Source organism: Rhea americana, unplaced genomic scaffold (assembly GCF_003343005.1).
Source record: "Rhea americana isolate MKP2758 unplaced genomic scaffold, rheAme1 scaffold_39, whole genome shotgun sequence".
In the NCBI taxonomy this organism is placed as follows: Eukaryota; Metazoa; Chordata; class Aves; order Rheiformes; family Rheidae; genus Rhea; species Rhea americana.
The window spans coordinates 4434053-4453696 of NW_028186523.1; the positions used below are offsets into that span (position 1 = coordinate 4434053).

At 35.2% G+C, this 19644-nt stretch overlaps 1 protein-coding gene and 1 non-coding gene across 2 annotated transcripts in view; both read right to left on the reverse strand.

Moving 5' to 3' along the window:
- The window catches only part of RP1 (RP1 axonemal microtubule associated), a 174425-nt gene that overhangs the window by 36568 nt on the left and 118213 nt on the right, over positions 1 to 19644 (reverse strand). The window contains exons 37-44 of the mRNA XM_085313516.1: positions 15293 to 15444; positions 13504 to 13582; positions 11560 to 11691; positions 10806 to 10987; positions 10093 to 10179; positions 7329 to 7461; positions 5843 to 5982; positions 1229 to 1481 (exon numbers count right to left, since the gene is read on the reverse strand). Of these exons, the coding sequence (XP_085169642.1) occupies positions 1229 to 1481; positions 5843 to 5982; positions 7329 to 7461; positions 10093 to 10179; positions 10806 to 10987; positions 11560 to 11691; positions 13504 to 13582; positions 15293 to 15444 (1158 nt within the window). The remainder of the gene's footprint in view (positions 1 to 1228; positions 1482 to 5842; positions 5983 to 7328; positions 7462 to 10092; positions 10180 to 10805; positions 10988 to 11559; positions 11692 to 13503; positions 13583 to 15292; positions 15445 to 19644) is intronic.
- Positions 11146 to 11246, reverse strand: LOC146591056 (U6 spliceosomal RNA). Its single transcript, XR_014896888.1, has one exon. It is a non-coding gene; the product is annotated as a U6 spliceosomal RNA (small nuclear RNA).

Genomic DNA, 19644 nt, shown 5'->3' on the forward strand with positions numbered 1-19644 from the left:
GTTACATAGCTACATTCAGACTAGTTAAGCTTTACAAATAAGGATACAAGTTTTCTCACACTTTTTATATTACCAGCTAAGAAAGAAGATTCTGCTCAACCTTCAGCTGATGCTCTGAATTAATCTCAGGAGAAGCCTGCCTCATTCTGTGGTTATAAAAGGCACCTATGGAGACTAATTTTTTAGAGACTGAGAATATTTGCAATGACACAATATAGGAATTTCTTATTTAAAAATTGTCAATATTTTGATGATTTTATCTCAAAGCCCCTCATCCTATGCTCATAGTTCCATGCTATACTTCTGTTATCTCAGCAGCATTATTTTTATATTCCTTAGATGATACAAAATATATGCTACTGGACAAAGAATGGGTAGATAAATAAGAGAATACATACTACCACCTGCGCCTGCAATTATGTATAATATAAAACCCTCAAAGTATAAAATGGAATATCCATGAGCATATAAATTAATGAAGATCTTTTTACAAAATTGCTGATTTAGGTTAGACAACTTCAAATTAGTTAACATAGGCTGATTTACCATTTCTAATTCAAATTTCATAAATGGACCTAAACCAACATTTTACATCTTCAGAAAGGACACGTGAGAGAGCTAAGAAAACCTGTGCTATGGCAAGGAATAGAAGACTTGACATGTTTTCAGTTGTCTGAGTTGTTCAGTGTCTAAATTGTATGTCTGAATTTTGGTCCTCTTTTTCTTTAAACGTTTTAAATAGAAAATTGGTTTCTCCTCAAGTAACTGCAGGAACTCATGCCATTGATTTAAGTAAAAAAGAAAACTGCAAATAGAAGCAAATGATTTTTGCAAATATGTGAACATACGGGAAAATTTCATTCTACTAAAGGAAGAGTTTTTGTATCTCTTCTTGTGATTTCATCTCTGTTGCAGGAGCCTTCTGCTCTGCATTGACTGCCATATGGAGCAACCTACCTCTTTCTGCTTCATCTTTTTACAAGCCTCAACTAAAAATGCACTTTCTTCATTGCCTCCATCACTTAATGCTAGTCTTTCTTCTCTGAACATTTTAACCGTATTTACCAGCTTTGGAAAGTATTTGGAGGGACAGTTTTCTGAAAGATGTTATTCACATCTAAGTTATATTTCTATATAGTTGTTTTAGTCTTAAACATAATCTGAAAAAATAATACAATTTACAATTAAAACAAAAGCCAAATCAAGCTTTGATGATTCTAGACCTTACCATGAATCTTTCCCGTCAACATCCCATTTCTGACTTTTCCAAGAAGTCTCAGCATTCGTTCTGTCTGTTTATCACCAATTCCGCTGTCTAACCATTGTCGGCATAAAAACACATATTGGCCATCAGTCTTGTCTGATTCATGGATGATAATTTGGTCCAGATACCATCCAGCTCCATAACCCATATTACTGTGCTCAACAAGTACTTGGCTTAACAGTCCGAGGTCTATCGCTTTCAATTCAGATATACTAACCTAAGAAAATAAAGACAAAATCAATAGCATAAAACTGATTAACCTATTCATTTTTAAAATATCTTTAGAAAAATTATCTTTGGAAAGACAAATTCCTTTCAGTCTGAAATATCCTTTTCTTCCTGATAGCAAAGAAAGATATCATAGGCTCGTATTTGGAGACCTTATCATTCATAAAATATGTGGGTCCTTGAATACATACATTTTCCCTTTCACATTATCTCTGCATCTCAGGTTCTATTACCAAAAACATCCTAAAGAAGTCTGGATGGAAAGAAACTTCAGGTCATGAATTCACTTGCAGAAGCCTCATGAAAGCTGCAGCAAGGCTCTGTAGCCTTTGCTTTACCAATCCCACATAACTGAACAAGAGAGAGTGCTAGAAATGTCAGAACATACCTGGTAAATGGAACTTTGGTTTAAATAAGGCACTTTATTTTCAAATGTTTCAAAGCCTTTTGTATTCTAAGTCTTCTTTTTTTTCACATGGGAAATTTATTACTCAACTCTGAACAGAAATACTGATACTGTTGATGACTATGCAAACAAAGGATGATGCTGACATTATAAAGTATAACTAAGGCTGTGCATACATATAGGCAAGAATTAATGTGCTCTTCAGACGTAAATAGACATCTGTTTAAATATTGCTACGACTACCAGTAAACAAAAGCTAAATGGCAACTGCACAAATCCATGTTGGGATGGATAAATTATGTGAGTGAGAGAATGAATGTGTTCTGTGCAAGAGAGAATATGAGAGAGTGGGCAGATACATGGGCATGTGTGTGGGTGACATTAAAAAAAAACAGATGGATGGTAGAAACAGACGCTGTAATTTTTATTTGTTGCCAACCAATTTTCCACCAGGCAGGAGAAAGCATGAGGACCAGAAAACAACAAAAGAAGAGATGATTTTTAAAAAGAATTATGTCATCTGGTCCATTCCCCTGTCTGTGTGGGACTATTCTCTACAATGTGCTCCGAAAAAGAAACATTGGAGTTGTTATTCCTCTCACAGATTTAGGATTTCCAACATTCTTATCTTGACATATCCATGATCTCCCCAAACAGTTACCATGGCAAGTTACAGCCCTTCATGTAATTCATAAGCAGCCCAAAATAGGATATAGCTGTGAGAAACAGCTTGTAAATAACTTTTTGGGAGCACTCACTGCTTTTTAATTTTATTCTTTGTAGTTCCAAGCCAAATATAATTTTCTTTTCAGTCTACATGGCCCTTGACCCACAGGGAATAGCCTGTATTACTACTATTCATGGTCCTTCACAACTAACTCTGTCTGAAAAAGGGATCTATCATTAGTTTCATTCTTTGTGATAATAATTAACAGCCATTAGACAACAGTGGTCACAATCACCCATTGTTATCAATGAATTCTCGTAATAATATATTAAATTACTCACTGCAGCATTAGCAAGAGTGTACGTTTGGTTTATATCATTACATTTCCTATTTTTTAATTAAATTAAAAGTTTTTCCTATATTTTGCTGATAATTTTTGTCTTCTTGCTTGTCCTCATACTCAAGCCTTTTATCAGTCAAGAGAGATCCCCTTTTCCCTACATCTCAAGTTTCCTTAATTTTGTCTTCTTTGGCTGTTCTTTCCATATKTTCCAGGGATGTTGCTGATATAATCCTGTCCCTTATGACAGCTTGCCATTCTTGTCCCTTTCTTCCATCTCCTTTTCTTATATACTGTCACTAAAACCTCATCCCAATCTTTTTATTAATCTACTTCTTGTAAAAAGAATGACTGATAGGACTATGTCAGACCACAGATCCCTCTAGTCCAGTACCCTGTCTCCTACAGCTGCCAATAAATAGGGTAGATTGTACATGGAAATACTTCTTGAATATAAACTCTCCCAGGCTTTAGCAATTTGTGGTCCAGGGATTTTCTGAGCAGAGAGTATGTCTTTCTATTCAAGAGCACTCAGTGAAACAGTCTTCCATGACAGTGCGCAGTGGCTTTTTCAGCCTACGTGCATTTTACCATCTGCAATATCTTTGGCACAAAGTATCTTGGATTAATTATGAGCTATGTAAAGAGCTACCTCCTTTTGTTTTGAATCTGCCACCTGCAGGTCTCATTGAATGCTCTTCATTCCTTGTATTTCAAGAGAAACAGGAGAATTACTCGTTGTCTCTATGTCATTCGATTTTATCTTATCTCCCTCACCCTTCCTCTAATCGTCTGTTCTCCAGGTCAAACAAGTCCTTGTTTGCTTAGTCATTCCTTCTGTAGAAGGTATTCCATATCCATGGACATTCCTGTCACATTTTTAAGACAAGAGAGTCAGAACAGAGCCCAGCGTTTATTATGTATGCACACCAGAGAACTACCTAGAGGCACGACTATATTTTCTACTTGTTTTTATTTTCTTCTTTTTTTCTAGTAATTCCTAAAATACGCTCTGTTCTGTTTTGTTTTGGTTTCACTTCTACTGAGTAATGAGCTGACATCATTACAGAACTATCAAATGCCAAGCTCACTTTCCTATGGGCAAAAGCTATTTCAGAGCCTATCACAGAGTAAATTTAGGATTTAGGTATATTACTTAATACTTTTGGTAGGAATGCTAAGGCCTATTTATTAAATATCTCCCAATTCATGCTGATTTCCCTAGGTACTATGAATCTAACACTACATTCTTTCTACAATAAAGGGTTTATTAAGCATAGTTTAGAAAGATGTATGTCATTTTCCTCAGCAGTAAATAAGGCAAGTAAACTTACTTGAATGATATATATGCTTATCTCCTTTTAACCTTTGACTAAACTATTGATTATCTTCATTTATRGTGGGAAAAGAAGGACACGAGGAAGATGAAATGATACATTCAGATCACCAGGTAAAACAGTGACTGAAATTAGAAAGGAATGTAAGTTTTCCACATGTGAGCACACTGTATGACATAATCTAATTACAGCAACAAGAATCTAAAGACTGAGGTTTCAGACAAAGAAGAAAAAAGAGAAGCAGAGTAGGCATTGGAAGATGTTTTAAGAGGTTGGGAAGATATTACTAACGAGTCTGAAAAAGAGGAAGTGTAACTATGGTGAAAAAGATACTCCTCTGTACAAGAACAGAGAACAAATAAAGATAGAAGTCTGTAAAATCAAGAATGGCAAAGGGAGGGTGAGAGGGAGAAAATAATTAATTGTCCCTTCCAGTAAAAGAAGTAGGTTCATCAGATAAAACTAGCATGTGGAAGGTTTACACAGATTATAGTGAAAGTGTGATTCTCACTGTTACAGGACATAGTGGATGCTAATCATGTTTAAAAGAGATTATACAAATTCATTAAAGAAAAAATTGTCTATGGCTGTTGAATACTAACATGTTGCATCTGATTCAAGAATATACTTAGCCGAGAATCACTGCAGTCTGGATGAACAGTTTGAGCAGTGTATAGGGTTTCTCCTGTTTCTGTAGTCTTCCCTGGAAGCCTGCAATTARCTACTATCAGAGAGGAGATCCTGGACTTGATAAATCTTTGTGCTGAACCAATGCAGCCACCCTTGTATGTTTCTATGTCAGATAAAATATTTTGACATTATAGAGCAAATAAAGGGAAAAAAAAGTCTAATGGTAAGTAAGGCTAGCAAAGCGGTGGAACAGATTTGTTCCTAGGAAAGCATCCTAGTCACTAAAGATCTTAAGAAACCACATAAAATAAATAAGGATCCTGACTTAGTATACAGTGATCAAGCAGAAGATCTTTTAAAAATCACATTTCCTCATACCCAGGCTGAGTCTAGGATATGTGTGAATATGTTGTGTAGGTATAATCATTAATATGTGAGTTGGCAAAGTTTGACCATAGAATTTTCCCCTAAGATTTATCTTGAGCAATTACAGTTTAACATTTACAGACAGCTTTATCTGTTTACAATTCTATTTTTAACCAGTTAATTAACATATGATAGCTAACAAACACATTTTAAATGTCTTAAATGTCTCTTTTAGCTGTATCTGGACAGATCTTAAAAAAAAAAAAAATTAAAGGAACAATCACAGGAGAGAGCTCTGACATTTCTATTACAACTTACCAGAGAACTGAATATTAAGCCACAGAATGTTATATGTCCTTGGGTTCAGTTCCAGTTTCTACAGTTACTGTTTCTTTGTGTTTTTTAAACTTATTGCTACCAGTACTATTTTTGAATTGTAATCCAAATTGTGGTAAGATGTCTATACTTAGTAAGTGGCATATTTTCTCCACAGGTTACCACAGTGTCATGTCAATGTACTTGATAATTGAAAAAAAAATAGTATTGGAAGACAGTAATAAGAAGAAACACATTAAACAAGTAAGTAAAATTATTCAGTACTTACCTGTCCTCTTTCAAAATTTGAATGCCTTAGTCTCCTTTTGCAGGAGTCACCTTGCTCTCCAAATACTGTGATAAACACATCCGCATCAGTCCCTGATGCAGGCAATGTTCCCGTATGAACGTTGATTGAATAAAGCACTTCTGTCATGAAAGGTCAGTGAAACAGGACATTACTAAATCAGTCTATTTAGCAATGTAACAACCAAACTTATAAAGAAATTTATTCCAGGTAAATAATTAATTTCAAGACCAAATAATGGAGAAATACTAATTGGCATTAATGTTCCAACTGAGTTTCATACAGTCTGCTAACTATCTCATGACAACACATTAAAACATTGGATATGAAACGTTCTTTATGAATCACTGTAACAATCCATGTTCACATTGCAAAAAAGGAAAATGTGATCTTAGTTCTGGAGTCTTATCCAGATGCAGCTGAAATCAGCTGAAATAACCTAACTGATCTTATTGGACTTTGTAGCAAGCCTTGAACTCTCGTATTAATTAATGATTTTAAATTGATTTAGAATGTACTATTTGTAATAACATTTTGCAAAAGAAAAAAACACAAAAATAACAAAGTTGAAATACACTTATTCTAGATCATCTGCATTCTGTTTTAGCCTGGAAATTTGATAATTACAGCTGCTATCAATTAATTTGGTCAGGAGAAATGGCTCATCTATTATTCATATACGTTATTGTTATTCATCACAAAGGATAGCTTGCTATGACTTTTGGCTGATGAGTTATGTAGTACATATTCCTTGAGACAGCACAACAAAGATTTTTTTTTTTTTTTTTTTACATGGGTTCTGTAGACTCTGTGAAGAATTAAATAACAGGCTACTAAGATATAAATCCATTTGCAGTCTATCTTTCAACTGGATAGTGAAAGGGGATACTTTTCAATGTCTAAAGACTTCTATTCACAGAGCATAATGAATGAGAGGGTTTTTCTGTAAAGATTGCTTAAAGTGTAATCAGAACAAAGGAACATGTTATCAAATATTTTAAATACAATGATAAAGTGAAACAGAGAGCTACAGGAGCAGAAATTAGGCTTGGATAAAACTTCAGAAAATATTGTTTTTTCCTTATGTGAATCTTACCATTATGACTTTGTGCATGCCTTTTTTTAAATCTGCAATCCAGTTTCTCACCTCATGTAAATTGCTCTTTTTCAAAAAAATTCAATAGAAATATACTAATTGGGGTTAGCACTTTTTCAGATATTCAAACTAGTACTTAGCTTTGTGAAAACATTACATGTCATTTGCTTTAAAATAGAAAAAAAGATTGAACAATACACCTTAGTAAAGACCCCTCAGATCACACAGTGGTTTTAACTGAGCCTTTAAAAATAATTTTGAGCGATTTTTTTCACAAAATGCCCATTTTGTTTATTCTTTTAGGCAGTTCATAACTGTGTGTGTGTGCCTTTGCATTTTCTTGTGTATTTATTTCTTCGTTCAACAGCATACCCTTGAGTGGTGTCTTATCTGGTCTGACTGCTGCTAGCTCTGTCACAGTCTCTGACCCATCTTCTCCAAATAGACACTGCGCTTCAGTGCAAAAGCTCAAGTCTTGTTTAGTGTCCAGGTCTTTCAGACGAAGCTGCAGGCAAAAGCAGAAAAAGATTTTTTTTTTTCTGAAATATTTCATTTCTTGTTTCCATCCTAACAGAAACTCACATTTCTTCCTATCATTAACATACACATACACACACACAAATTCTCTATAAAGGCTACTTGATTCTGCACAAGAAGGGCTACAGTAGCTGCTGCATGGCCCTGCTTCTGCAGCTTGATATTTATAGGGGGATTCTTCACTGGGCATCCACATGGGGATGGGTCCATTTGCATGGATCCAAGTGGAGGGTACAGATTAAATTGACCTGTACATACCTGCTATTTCAGAATTTCAAATGAATGAATACAATTACAACAATCCTTTTAGTATATGCCTATTTTTATAGGGCTTTTTTTTTGGCAGCTTTTTATTTGTTTAAATGTGACTTGTTATATCACAGCTAGGATTTTCAAAGTTAGCAAGAATTAGTTGCCCARTGGCCAAAGCCAGCCTAATGCCTAATAGTTATACATTGACTTTAGCTGCCCATTCCTGCTCACCTCCCTTTTCCCAGCACYGGTGCTTTTGTCTGCCACCGGGCACTGAAACAGATGAGGGAACTAACTGATCCAGATGAAAACTAAATTTCAAAAAGTTGTATTAGGTTAGCGATCTGGCTCAGCCACATTAGCACTTGCAGAGGCACAAGAAAGAGGCAGGTATTTGTGCACTTACTTTTGCACCAGCAATAACTGAATTTGTTTACACTGCTTGGCATACACAAATGTCTTCCCTATCAGTATAAACATGTCTTACCAAATATCTCTAAATGTCCAAAACTGTTATCAGTAATAAAATTTCAGTAAGGGTTAACTATATATGTAGACAGATGACTTACAGAAGCAGGACTGATAAAAAAAGTTCTATAAATTTATGTAGGCTTTGTCTTTAAAGTAAAATCTGCCTGACAAATTCCTGTTAGTAATAAAATTATGTCTGAGCATGAACTTATTCTTCATGAAAGTAAAAATGATTTTGTCTTTTATTGTTGATATGGAAGAGAAATTTTAATTAAGGTAAAGCTATTACTTCTACAGTATATAAACCTTTGAAAATTACAGAAAAGATCTAAATTTTAACTAAGGTTGGATCATTTTCTATTGAAACCTACAGAAAACTATAAGAGACAATGGGACAAACTTGGTTTTCTGAAGGTGCTTTAGACATCAGAAGAAAATGTGATACAMACAATAGTGAACGGTGAACAGTAGTACGTGTAGTAGGGAAAGGAATGTAGGGGCTTTGTCTTCTTCTTATCCTTTACAGCCGCGTCTGTAATCCATGTTTTTGTGAAATTGCTGAAATTGGCTGCTACTTCTTTCATTTAAGGAGAATGCAAGGAAAACAACTCTTTCTTCTTTTCAGTTAGGGAACGGGGTTTGACTATTGATCTGCCGTAAACTTACACAAACTGACTCTTGCAGTTTTGYTATTTCCTTGGAGTGTCTGTATTTTTAATACACTATGAGAATTCTATTCCAACAAAACCAACTTCGTATGTTTTAGATTAAGATCTATGTATAAATAATGTAAACACAGTCTAGTAAATGAGTAATAGATGTTATAAGTATATTACTGGCACAAGAAGTATGTGTTATTGTGGCTTATGTTGTGGGATGTAAGTGCCTCGATGGAAGAGGTTTATAGCAACCTATTGACTTGTTGGAGACTGTAACAATTTATAGCTACTAATTAACTATTTACTACATATCTATTGAAATATTTGAAAGTATAAAAGTATTCAAAAGTATAAATCACTTAACTATTTACAAATGGTTGTCTTTCATAAGAAAATTAAGCAAACTGTGCAGAAGCAAACTTCTATTTATGAAGTTTCTGCCATGTTTTGAATCACCAGTTCTGAAGACTGAAATCTTACATTAAATCACATAATGGTTATAATGATGGAAGTGCCAACACATTTTTGCATCAAATGGCCTAAAGAAGTGAATTTAGGATGGGAAATTGGTTTTGCATACTTACTCATTCGATTCTTGGAGCCTRAACTGAGACTACAAAATTAGCAGACAATGAACACATTTCAGAAGAATATATGAATAAGATGAATTTCTCCTTTATCCTCAGAGGAGCTCATAAACTCAGACTTAATATCCCACTTGGGCTTCAGATATGTAGACTGGTTATTCAAAAGTAATTATATAGTATAAGCCTATTAAAATTTTACCCTGAAATGYAGCTTTCTTTATGGTTTCCTAGCTGAGTAGCTTCTGGACTGTTTATTTGCTTAGGAAATCACCCTTCAGTCTTTTACATTCACAGTTAGGTTAAGGAATTGCTGTGGCCCCTGTTTGGAAAAGCATTTTTTCACTAGCTTGAGAATAATTCAATGCTATGTCCAAAATGCTTTTCAGGCCCTTTCCTCCAGGCACAGTATATTGATACAACATTTCCTAGAATTAACTTTCCAGATTTAAGTATTTCCCCAAAGCCCAAGTGTTGTTAGGCCTGAAACCTTTCCATTCAATCTCCCTACCTGCCCTGGGGAAAGGTATACATTTAAAACCTGGTTGAATCATAAGCCTGACAGCATTCCTTCATCCCTTTATGAGAGATTTTATGTATATACTTAATTTATATGCAGTTTATTTGGAGTACCTTCTGAAGTTTAATTCCTCTTCCCAAACATGGACCATGTAATAAAAAGGAAATTTTTATTATATCTCCAATATCACCAACAGTCAACTGTTAAAAAAAAAGAAAAAAGATTGAACTATATATTTCATATACAATTGGAAGACATGTGATAAGCCCAAATGAAAAGATAAGTCAATCAAATAAAAATACTGGCCAAGAACATTAATGTTAGGATGAAGAAGTCCCATTAAGATTGTAAATTTATTTGGATTAACATTGTTCAATAATTTAGTTTTCTTTTTCACTTTAAGAATTGGCTGCAGAGCCTAAGCCAACATATGAAAAGCAAGAAAATGTACGACTGCTTCTATATACCCAAGTTGCATTCGTTTTACTATTCTTTTTTCTTAATTTTCTTATTTATTTTCCCTCCAGCACATCTCTGCTATCAAATTTGAACTCAAGCTGAAATTTTGAACTCAAGCTGATTTCTGGATCTGGTTATTGTTTCTATTCTCAGTTATTTTGGCACTCAAAATAAAGGATGTCTGGATATGTGTATTAGACCACACGTAAAAAGTGCTCCAAGTGCTGTTTCTTTAAACAGTTGAGGTATAACTATCAACTRTGACAAAATAAAAAAGTCAGTTCACACATCTTTCTGTAGATAGGCTACAACTGTTCTTTACTGAAGCACTCCAGTAAGATTTGTATGAAGCAAACAAGAAACCAACCAAAAATGGATTATTGTTCAGATTCTGAACTTTCTGTGCAGATGATTTCCCCTTTTTTCCAAATATAACAACTTGAATATCAGGAACATCTTCTGGTACATGTATACAGTCCACCCACATTTGCCATCGTCCTCGGCTGTCAGCATCAAATTTTTTTGTGAGAAGAGATGTCACAGATGTTTCTGCATTGAAATAAACATATATTCAGAGCCCATATCTAAGTTACAAGGCAGTATAAGCCTTAATGTACGTAACTGTCCTACCAAAGGGCTGGATCCAACACAGGCAAGTCAGACAGCAATCGTATATTATTTAATTTAGCTCTGTTGGAATTGTGGCAAGCTGGGTTAGCTGCTTCACATATCTGCGTRTCACACTCGTGCAGGGGTGATGGTAATCTTCTCCGTGTTGTTCCAGAGGTAGCATATCTGCTGCCAGCACCACTGCCACTCACGGAGGGGATGAGAAAGGAAGCGTAATCCCTTCCACAAGCACTACTCATTACCACTGCCTCTGGTAGCAGCAAGAACAAGACACTCACCACTCCCATTCCAATGTTTTCCATCTCAAGTATAATTTCCTCCCCAACTTCTTTTCTACAGAAGGCACAATTCATATTGGGTCACGCACCAGCCCTTCACCTTTAGGGTTTCGGTGTTCAATTTTGCCTTCACTGTGAAATAGCCTGGTGCTGGTTCTGCTCTGCCATGCAATAGGGATTCAAGCAAATAATGGACATTTTTRTTGGTATTACCTTTGAGTGGAATTACCACTTCTACAAAATCTTTCTTAGAGCGTTTATTGATCCAGTTATTGTGAACAAAGATGTGTGTAGAGAAAGGGTAAATGACTTCTTTTATAACAATTTTTTCCAAGAACCAGTCATCTGATTAAAAATAAACAGAATATTATTAATTAATTTATACTTCTAAAGCAATAATATATTCTGCCTATGTAGTCATAAATTTCTATCCTGAGAAAAACAATAAAATGTTGGGTTTTGTCTGACTTCTTYAGGAAATAAGGCTTCTGAATATATACTCTGTGTGTGTGTATGTGTTGCTGTCTGTTTCCCTACTCTACAAAATATTTGATACAGTRAAGAGGTCTTAATGAAAGTAAATTTCTAGATGCAAGAGATCCYGCATAGGAAAGGATATTATGAATGTCCTAAAGAAAAAGGAAAAAAAATCAGGATTTCTACTATCATAGACATCAGAGACTGCACTTCCTGTACAGCTTCTGCKCTACTGTGAGTCTATGCTGTCTAGTAGGGCACAAACTTCAGCTAAAGGTTTTCTCATGATTGAGGCCATTGGTTTGACTCTCTGGAAACTAAGGAAGGAGTGAGATCACACTGAAGCCTTAGTTTGCCTCACTGGAAAAGTCAACCAGCCAAAAGACGCAAACTAACAGAAACTGAGATTCCCTTAATTCTGCCRTTCCAGAAACTACCTAACTTCCTCCAGAGCAGGCTGACAGGCGAACACTGTGCAGTTAGAAATGGTAACGATAGTACTCAGTCCTGCCCTGCTGTTTGGAAAAGGAATTTTTGTTAGCTTCAGCAGTTGTACAAGTCATATAGCCTTATTGTGTCCGGATTTAGACACATTTAAGAATGATTTTTGCAGAGCACATATATTCAGCAAAATATTGGGAACCTGTAAGTTTCCAACTGCTGTCGATTACGGCTTCTGCTCCGAGCTGCCCTGCAGGACCCTTGAAAGATCAGCTTCCTAGATTAGACACTTAATTCTTGTGCCTAGRTAGTGCGAACAGTAACCCTAGGTCTCAGAGTCTTCACAGAATGTGTTGAGCTCTGAAATCCGAGTCTTGGTGAAGTYAGTGAAAGTTTGACCATTCATTTCAATGTTATCCTTTAGGAAATAAAYGGGAAGTAATCCTCAAACCACAAATCTCATATGAATCTTTGAGTTTGACCTGCTGAATCGTCTTAGTCTTGTTTATGACAAAGATAAAAGAACAAGAGAGGCCAGTTTATCATGCCCTGGAACAGTCTTATCTCCATTACTGACATTATCTGCACAAGCAATATATCTACAGAATCTCTGCTCCAGTGCATCTGAAAACTTTGGGGGCAAAAGTGTAGATCTAGTATCAAAGAAGGTATCATTTCATGATGCTCCTTGTTGTTGCTATTTATTTTTAATAGGTAAGCATTTTTTTTTAACTCCAAAAACTCTATGGAACTGAAAGGATTGCAAGAAAAAATGCTTCAGAAAGCTCAGCCTTTTTTATCTGCCATTCAATCTCACGTATCCAGAATGCATAAAAGAATATATTTTTATATATATATATTAAAAAGAATATATTTCTAGTGGAATAGAAGAAAAAAACTAGGAGGCCAGAATAGACTAACTTCTATTTCCTGCTTCCCAATCTGAGGAACTAATTTTCTGTTCTTAACTTTACCTGGAAGCATCTAGCCTTGAATAAATCACTCATTTAAAWTGAAAATGTCCATCATCCAAAAATGGAGAGGAAAAGAATTATGTCAAACAGTACAAAAAATATGTTCCAAGTTTTCTAGAACTTTAAAACAAAGCATGTATGGTTTGTAATCTTAATTTAAAATGTTGTTGAAGTTCTAGGATTTCTTAAACCTGATAACTTATATTATTACTCTATATTATTTGCTGTGATATAGTACTATATACTAACTGAAAAAAATGCTGACCTTTTTTTGGACTCTTAAATCCAACACGAACTTGGTTCAATTTGCCAAGGTATACTGCTTTGATTTTGAAAACATCCACCTGCAATGTGAAAATAATTAAAATTATAATGTAGTTAAATTAAATATGTATCTGCTTTTGACACAAGGCCTTCTTTCTTAATGTAAGCAATTTCTTCTCATTCATGGCATTCCGTTTTCTTTGAGTTCATAATAAAGCTTTATATACTATAACTTATATTTTCTGTGCCAGTGCATAATAAAACTTCCAGGAAAGCATTTTCAGGCAAGCTGAAGTAAAGAAAATTGTGAGGGGATGAATATCCAAACTGTTGTTATCTGAGATCTTTTTAGAGATTTCAAAGGAAGAATTTAGTCCCCTGACCAGATTCACTGGAAAGCTGACACAGAATCTGGATTATATTGTAAAAAATGTCCTCGTGAATTTGGAGAAGAGTTATATTTCCACTGGATTTAGTATTCACGGAAATCAATTATACTACTCACATTTTTTGTAAAAGTATGATACTTAAATATTTAAGTATACATTTCCTACAAAATAAMGAATAAAGATAGCTCAGTTCGGTTTCTGGAAAGAAAGGAGAATTAGCCCCTCTTTGAGGCTATACTGACACTTTATCCATTCTACTAAGYAGATTTGCTGTGCAGCTTTCTCTAAGATGTTTAAAGAATATTATATATGCCTGCTCAGCAAAAAGGATAAATCTATAAAATTTCCTACATTACTGCTTAAAGCTAGATGAGCCCTATCATCCTATCACTATTTTCTGGATTCTTTTGTGCAGTCTGAGCTAGGAGTTTGATCAGTTCTTGACGAACGATACAGAGCATTCATATTCTTTTCCACAATGAAGAATTAATTAAAGAAACCCAAAGAATGCTGTGAATAACAAAGATTTAATTTGTTTTCAGACAAAAAAATAYTGTGTCTTCCAGAAACTCTGGAAATGAAAATGAGAGGAGACAAAATAAACAGAGCCCTATTTAAAGAATAAATGAAGCATATGCCAAGTAGAAGATTTTTCTAMGTTGCTGTATTAGAGAAGAAACTGTTTTGACTGGAGTCAGTGAAATACTAGCCCTTCTCCCTCCAAATTACTCTGTCCTTSTGTAATTTTTCCATGAGTCTCTAAAAGTGAAAAAAAAAAAATTACAAACCCAAACTCAAAGCAAACAGAAGGTCTAAAAGTACCAGCTAAATATTTCCTTTCTGATCTGGAATTTCTTTTAGTTGTCCTATTCTTATACTAAAAACTACTCTAGGAATTGCTCTTCTAGGAAGAGCCCTTCAAGCCGCTAGAAACAAAAAATATTTTCACAATGTATAAAAGCAATAACTGGGTGGAAGGACTGGAAACACTGAAAAAAAAAAGAAAAAAGTAAAASATTGCTTGGAACACTGATATTAGTGTTCAGGAAAGTTAATAAAACAAGCTTATTGCTTAAAGTAGGCAGAAATCCAAAATATTCTAAAGAAATTCTGTCAGTCTGGAATATTAGAAAAGAGYTTTTAGAGTATATTTAGTCCAACTCAGACTCACCAAATCAACTTAACTGATTTACTGTCATGCAATGCTGATGATGCTTAAAAGCAAGATATTACTTCTGGAGAAAAATCAGCTCTCATTTACAGAGAAAATTATGTCTATATGATACACAGAAACTAGCAAAGTATTTCTGATACCCTGTACATGAAAGTTTTTGCCTAAAACCAAGTTTTATCAGGAAGACATTTGCAACTGTAGTCACATTTTTCCTCATTCGTTTTTACCTGCCCTCTAGCAAAAGTGATCAGGCTGTTTCTTGAGTTAAGCCATCGTTTCCCGGACTCACTTCTTTCTCCTTGAATACAAAGATAAGCTTCACCAGTGGCATCTGCTTTCTTCATGTCTCCCGTGTGCAAATGGATTGAATATTCCACAACTTCAGAAAAAATATAGATCCAAAATCAAAAGTCAGCATGAGAAAATCCTTGTCTTTTTGCCCAACACCTGCATCTTTTACCAATCTCTGTTTTTCTACTGCATTATTTTCATACAGGAAAAATTTAATGGTGAAGTATGTTTCTACAAAGAGGCCTTTTTAAGGTTTAAGTGACCTTTTTATTAAGTTATTAATTGTACTTTATGACTAAACCCAGAGATGTATGCCAACACGATGTTTCCACTTTGATCAGAACTGTATGAGTGGAACAAAAGTTAAAATCTTACAATGTAAATGGAAATTATGAAAGATGAGAAAAAATCTTGATTTTTCCATTTTACACCTGTGAAGCTGGGAAAGAGATTCAGGCCTTGTCACAAGTGGATAAATTAGCTTGACTGAAACTGAATCAGTGAAGTTAAATTAATTCTGTGTAATTACAACAAAATTTATCCCACTTGTCTTCTGCCAAAATAAGACATGGTGAGACACATAGCAAAACACACTGCTATAGCTTGGACTTTACTTATGGCATCAAATATACACAAGAGTTTTCACTTTAGTTAATCTAGATGTGCAACCGCAAATTTCCTCTCCCTGCAGTCCCATAGCGCGACTCCGTTCGGCTCGGAACCAGGAGCGCAGGTCTCTTCGGCCGTGGTGACATGCACAACCCCAGGACTTTCCTACCGTGTTGCCTGCTCGKCAATCTGCAGAATACAGTCTTGTTCTGCTCTGACACTTGGTTCTCAGAGCATTAGCACTGCCAGGCACTGTTTGGAGCACAGGATCTCTCCTATGTACTTCCCTCTTACYGTCTAAGGTAACTAATCCCTTTCTAAAAAATAATTCCATGCTGTACGTAGGCTTACACGCTCCTTGGAAAGTCTAAATTCTATTCTCTAAGACTATTCACCCGTACTTCCTTGCTCTTTCTTTCTTTTTGTGTGTGTATCATTTTCTTCTGGAAATGAAGCTAAATCCCAGCACTTATAAATCGGTTTAGAAAAAAGCTGTAATCCGTTTGTTTTAAGAAGCTTTAAACTCGTGTAATTATCTCCCAATGAGTAAACACATCAGGAGTATCAAGCTTTCTCTCTCATCAGACCATAACACTACTATAATGATCAGAAAGTTAAAACATATTAATGCGAAACAGAAATAATGAATTTTAAAAACTATAAAAAACTTTCAATGCCAATTTTAATATATAAATTGAAAAAATTATTTATTTTCTTGTTTCAGTCTCCAAAGCACCTCCCACGTACTAGCAGTTGCCCATATAATAACACACAAATATAGATCGGGTAAGTGAAAAGTGAGCATAAGGGCTCACTTAAGGGCTGTAGAGGGGGCAGTGACCCAGGAGAACGAGGACTTCAGACTTCTGGCTGCAAACAATAGACTGTTTCTACTTTAACCCATTGCAATTGAAAGTGACGTAGTAGTTGAGGACTTTCTTTGGAAATAATTCCCAAAAAAACTCAGGGAAAATTCCTATACTGAGTTTTAAAATTACCTATTTTAGCCCCTGAGCTTATCAAGGAAAGAAGGAACAAGAAAACCCTTAAACAGGAGCAGGTCACAGTCTCAATGTTCCTGATTAATTGCACCATCCTAACAAGAAGGAATCTAGGCAAAAAAAGAGAAGGTTTTTTCKAGTGTCAAAAGTCTAATCTTACTCAGATTACAACAATAAATCTGTGCGTAGTCGTATACTCCTACTGCTGTTACTTTAGGCACTTAACTTGGGTGGCTAAATTAGGAATATGAAATCTCTGTGTAGTCAGTAGGGAAAGGTAGGTGTTGTAGAAAACATCTATTACAGTTTCCTTATATTCTAGTGATAGACACTTAAAGTTAGAAGTTGAAGTTAGATGGTCTGAATATTCTTTTGCTTTCACTCACAAGCATCATTACTTAGGTCTAAGAAAAAAATATCACCTTGCAGCAACACAGGCTTGTAACACACATCTAACACTTTTCAGAAGAAAAACATTTTTATCCAGTGTAAAATGCAGTGTCACGTTCAGGATAATAACCCACATACACAGTCTTTGAATGTATTCAAGAATGCATATAATATCTGATTAATCCACTTTTTGATACAAACTTGAAGACTGATTTTTCTGAAGGACTGAGTAAATCCAACATTTTATAAGTACTAAACTACCTTTGACTGCTCCAAGCTGTTAAGTCCACACTCCAAAAGCCTTCATCGCTGACACGGTAAAGCAAACATAGACAGCTTCTAGACCTTGGACAGTCACAGAACATCTTGCAGCTTTAGTCTGACGCTTGTCTAAATCTTGGACCTGGCTGGCTGCACAATGTCTTCTTCCCAGGAAAGCACGTTGTGCGTGAGGAAGGGAAATGGTGTACCACAGCCTTAACTGGACATTAAATACTGGAGCCATGCAGAAACCCCTTCAGGTCTCACAGTTGACAATACAAGCTAGAGAGCACTGTATTATATACATATTACTCAAGTCTGAAGTACATATTAGAGTCTGAAATAYGATGGGATACACAAATATCTGAGTATAGTTCCCAGATACTACTGATGTCTTCAGTACAGTTTGTTTTTATGTTCTGAACAAATATATTGTAAAGAAGAAATGATCGAATCTAGCCAAACTGTACTAGCTAAACTGTACCTAAAAGGATATAAGAAGCTTCTGGTAGATTTGGGAATGATTGATAAAAACATCCTCTGAAAAATTAAGAAACCAGAAGCTAAAGCTGTCGTTTACTCTTATATGTAGGTGATGGGAAAACAGGAAAGGAAAGAAAGTGTTCTGAGGATATTTATTTTTAAACTTTTCTTACAGCTCTTTTCACACGTTGGTGCTATTCATATTGAGTGTYATAGTCAAAAGGGCTGAACTCAAATACTGTGGCATCTTATAARGCTATTTCTCCTGAAATTAAAAAGGTCATATTGCTGAAATAAAGGTTTTAAAGGGCAGTTTTGCATGCTGATTGAAAAATTAATATCTAAAAGATTCATTAAATAACAAGGGCTGTATTAGCCTGCTAATAAAGGCATAGTTATTGCAATAAACTTCTGAAATAGCTTTGTTTCTCTTCATTTTTTTTCTATGTGAATATGACATCTGAGAAAATCTGTTTTCTGAAAAGTAACTTTATTTCAGTGTCGCACTGTTTTGGGTTTTTTTGTTTACTTCAGGGACTTCCTCTGAGATTTTTAAAAAATTGTTTTGACTATGATTTGAGAAAGTACTTGTAATTGATGATGTCACTAATGTTTGATGATAGGAAGCAAGTATTTTCCTAGATTGAGGTCCTCATGTGTCTCATCACTCTCTTTAAAGTAGTTAAATAAGCATTGTCGGATGAAAGACAACACAGAAATACCTGCATAAGCACAAGAAATATCTACATCAGTGTAGCTACACTGATTTGTTCTTGCTGGAGATAGCACTGGAMCAGGTTGCCCAGAGAGGTTGTGGCRTCTCCTTCTCTGGAGATATTCAAAACCCGCCTGGATGCAACCCTGTCTAACATGGTCTAGATGACCCTGCTTGAGGAGGGGGTTGGACCAGATGATCTCGAGGTCCCTTCCAAACTCAACCATTCTGAGATCCAAATATATGAAAGTAAATGAGCTGTTCAGATGACCCTTTGGCAGTCAATAGTATTTTTGCTTTCAGACAAGCTAAGATATGAAGGTAAGACTGACTCTACCATCCATCTAGAGCGTTGCCTTCCCTGTTTATCCTGTTCATGTAAGCAGACATTTAAAGTTAAAAGGATCCTAGTGCTGATAAAGTCAGAAGAGTTTAGTTTACAGGTCTGATCTCTCATGTAGGGTGGATTAGAAATCACAGTCATCACTATCATCTTCACTGCTTTGGTCCTGAATCACTAATATACTTAATCTTGTGCTTAACTTTAATCACACAAGTAATTTAGAACACACAAGTGCTCCAAGGCACTAGTATTCACAGGATAAACTTATATATTGAAAATTAAAAATGTATCTGAACGTTRCTGAGTCTGTATGTTCAGCTGAATCTGCTGAATCAATTAATACAGGATCCAAAGTGCACTGTAGTCACAGCAGAGTGTCCCATTGGTTTCCAAAAGGTTTGGATCRGAGTACGAACAACACTATATATGAGAAACAAATATATGCAAAGTAACCCTTACCAAGGAAGGAAGACATAACAAAAAAAG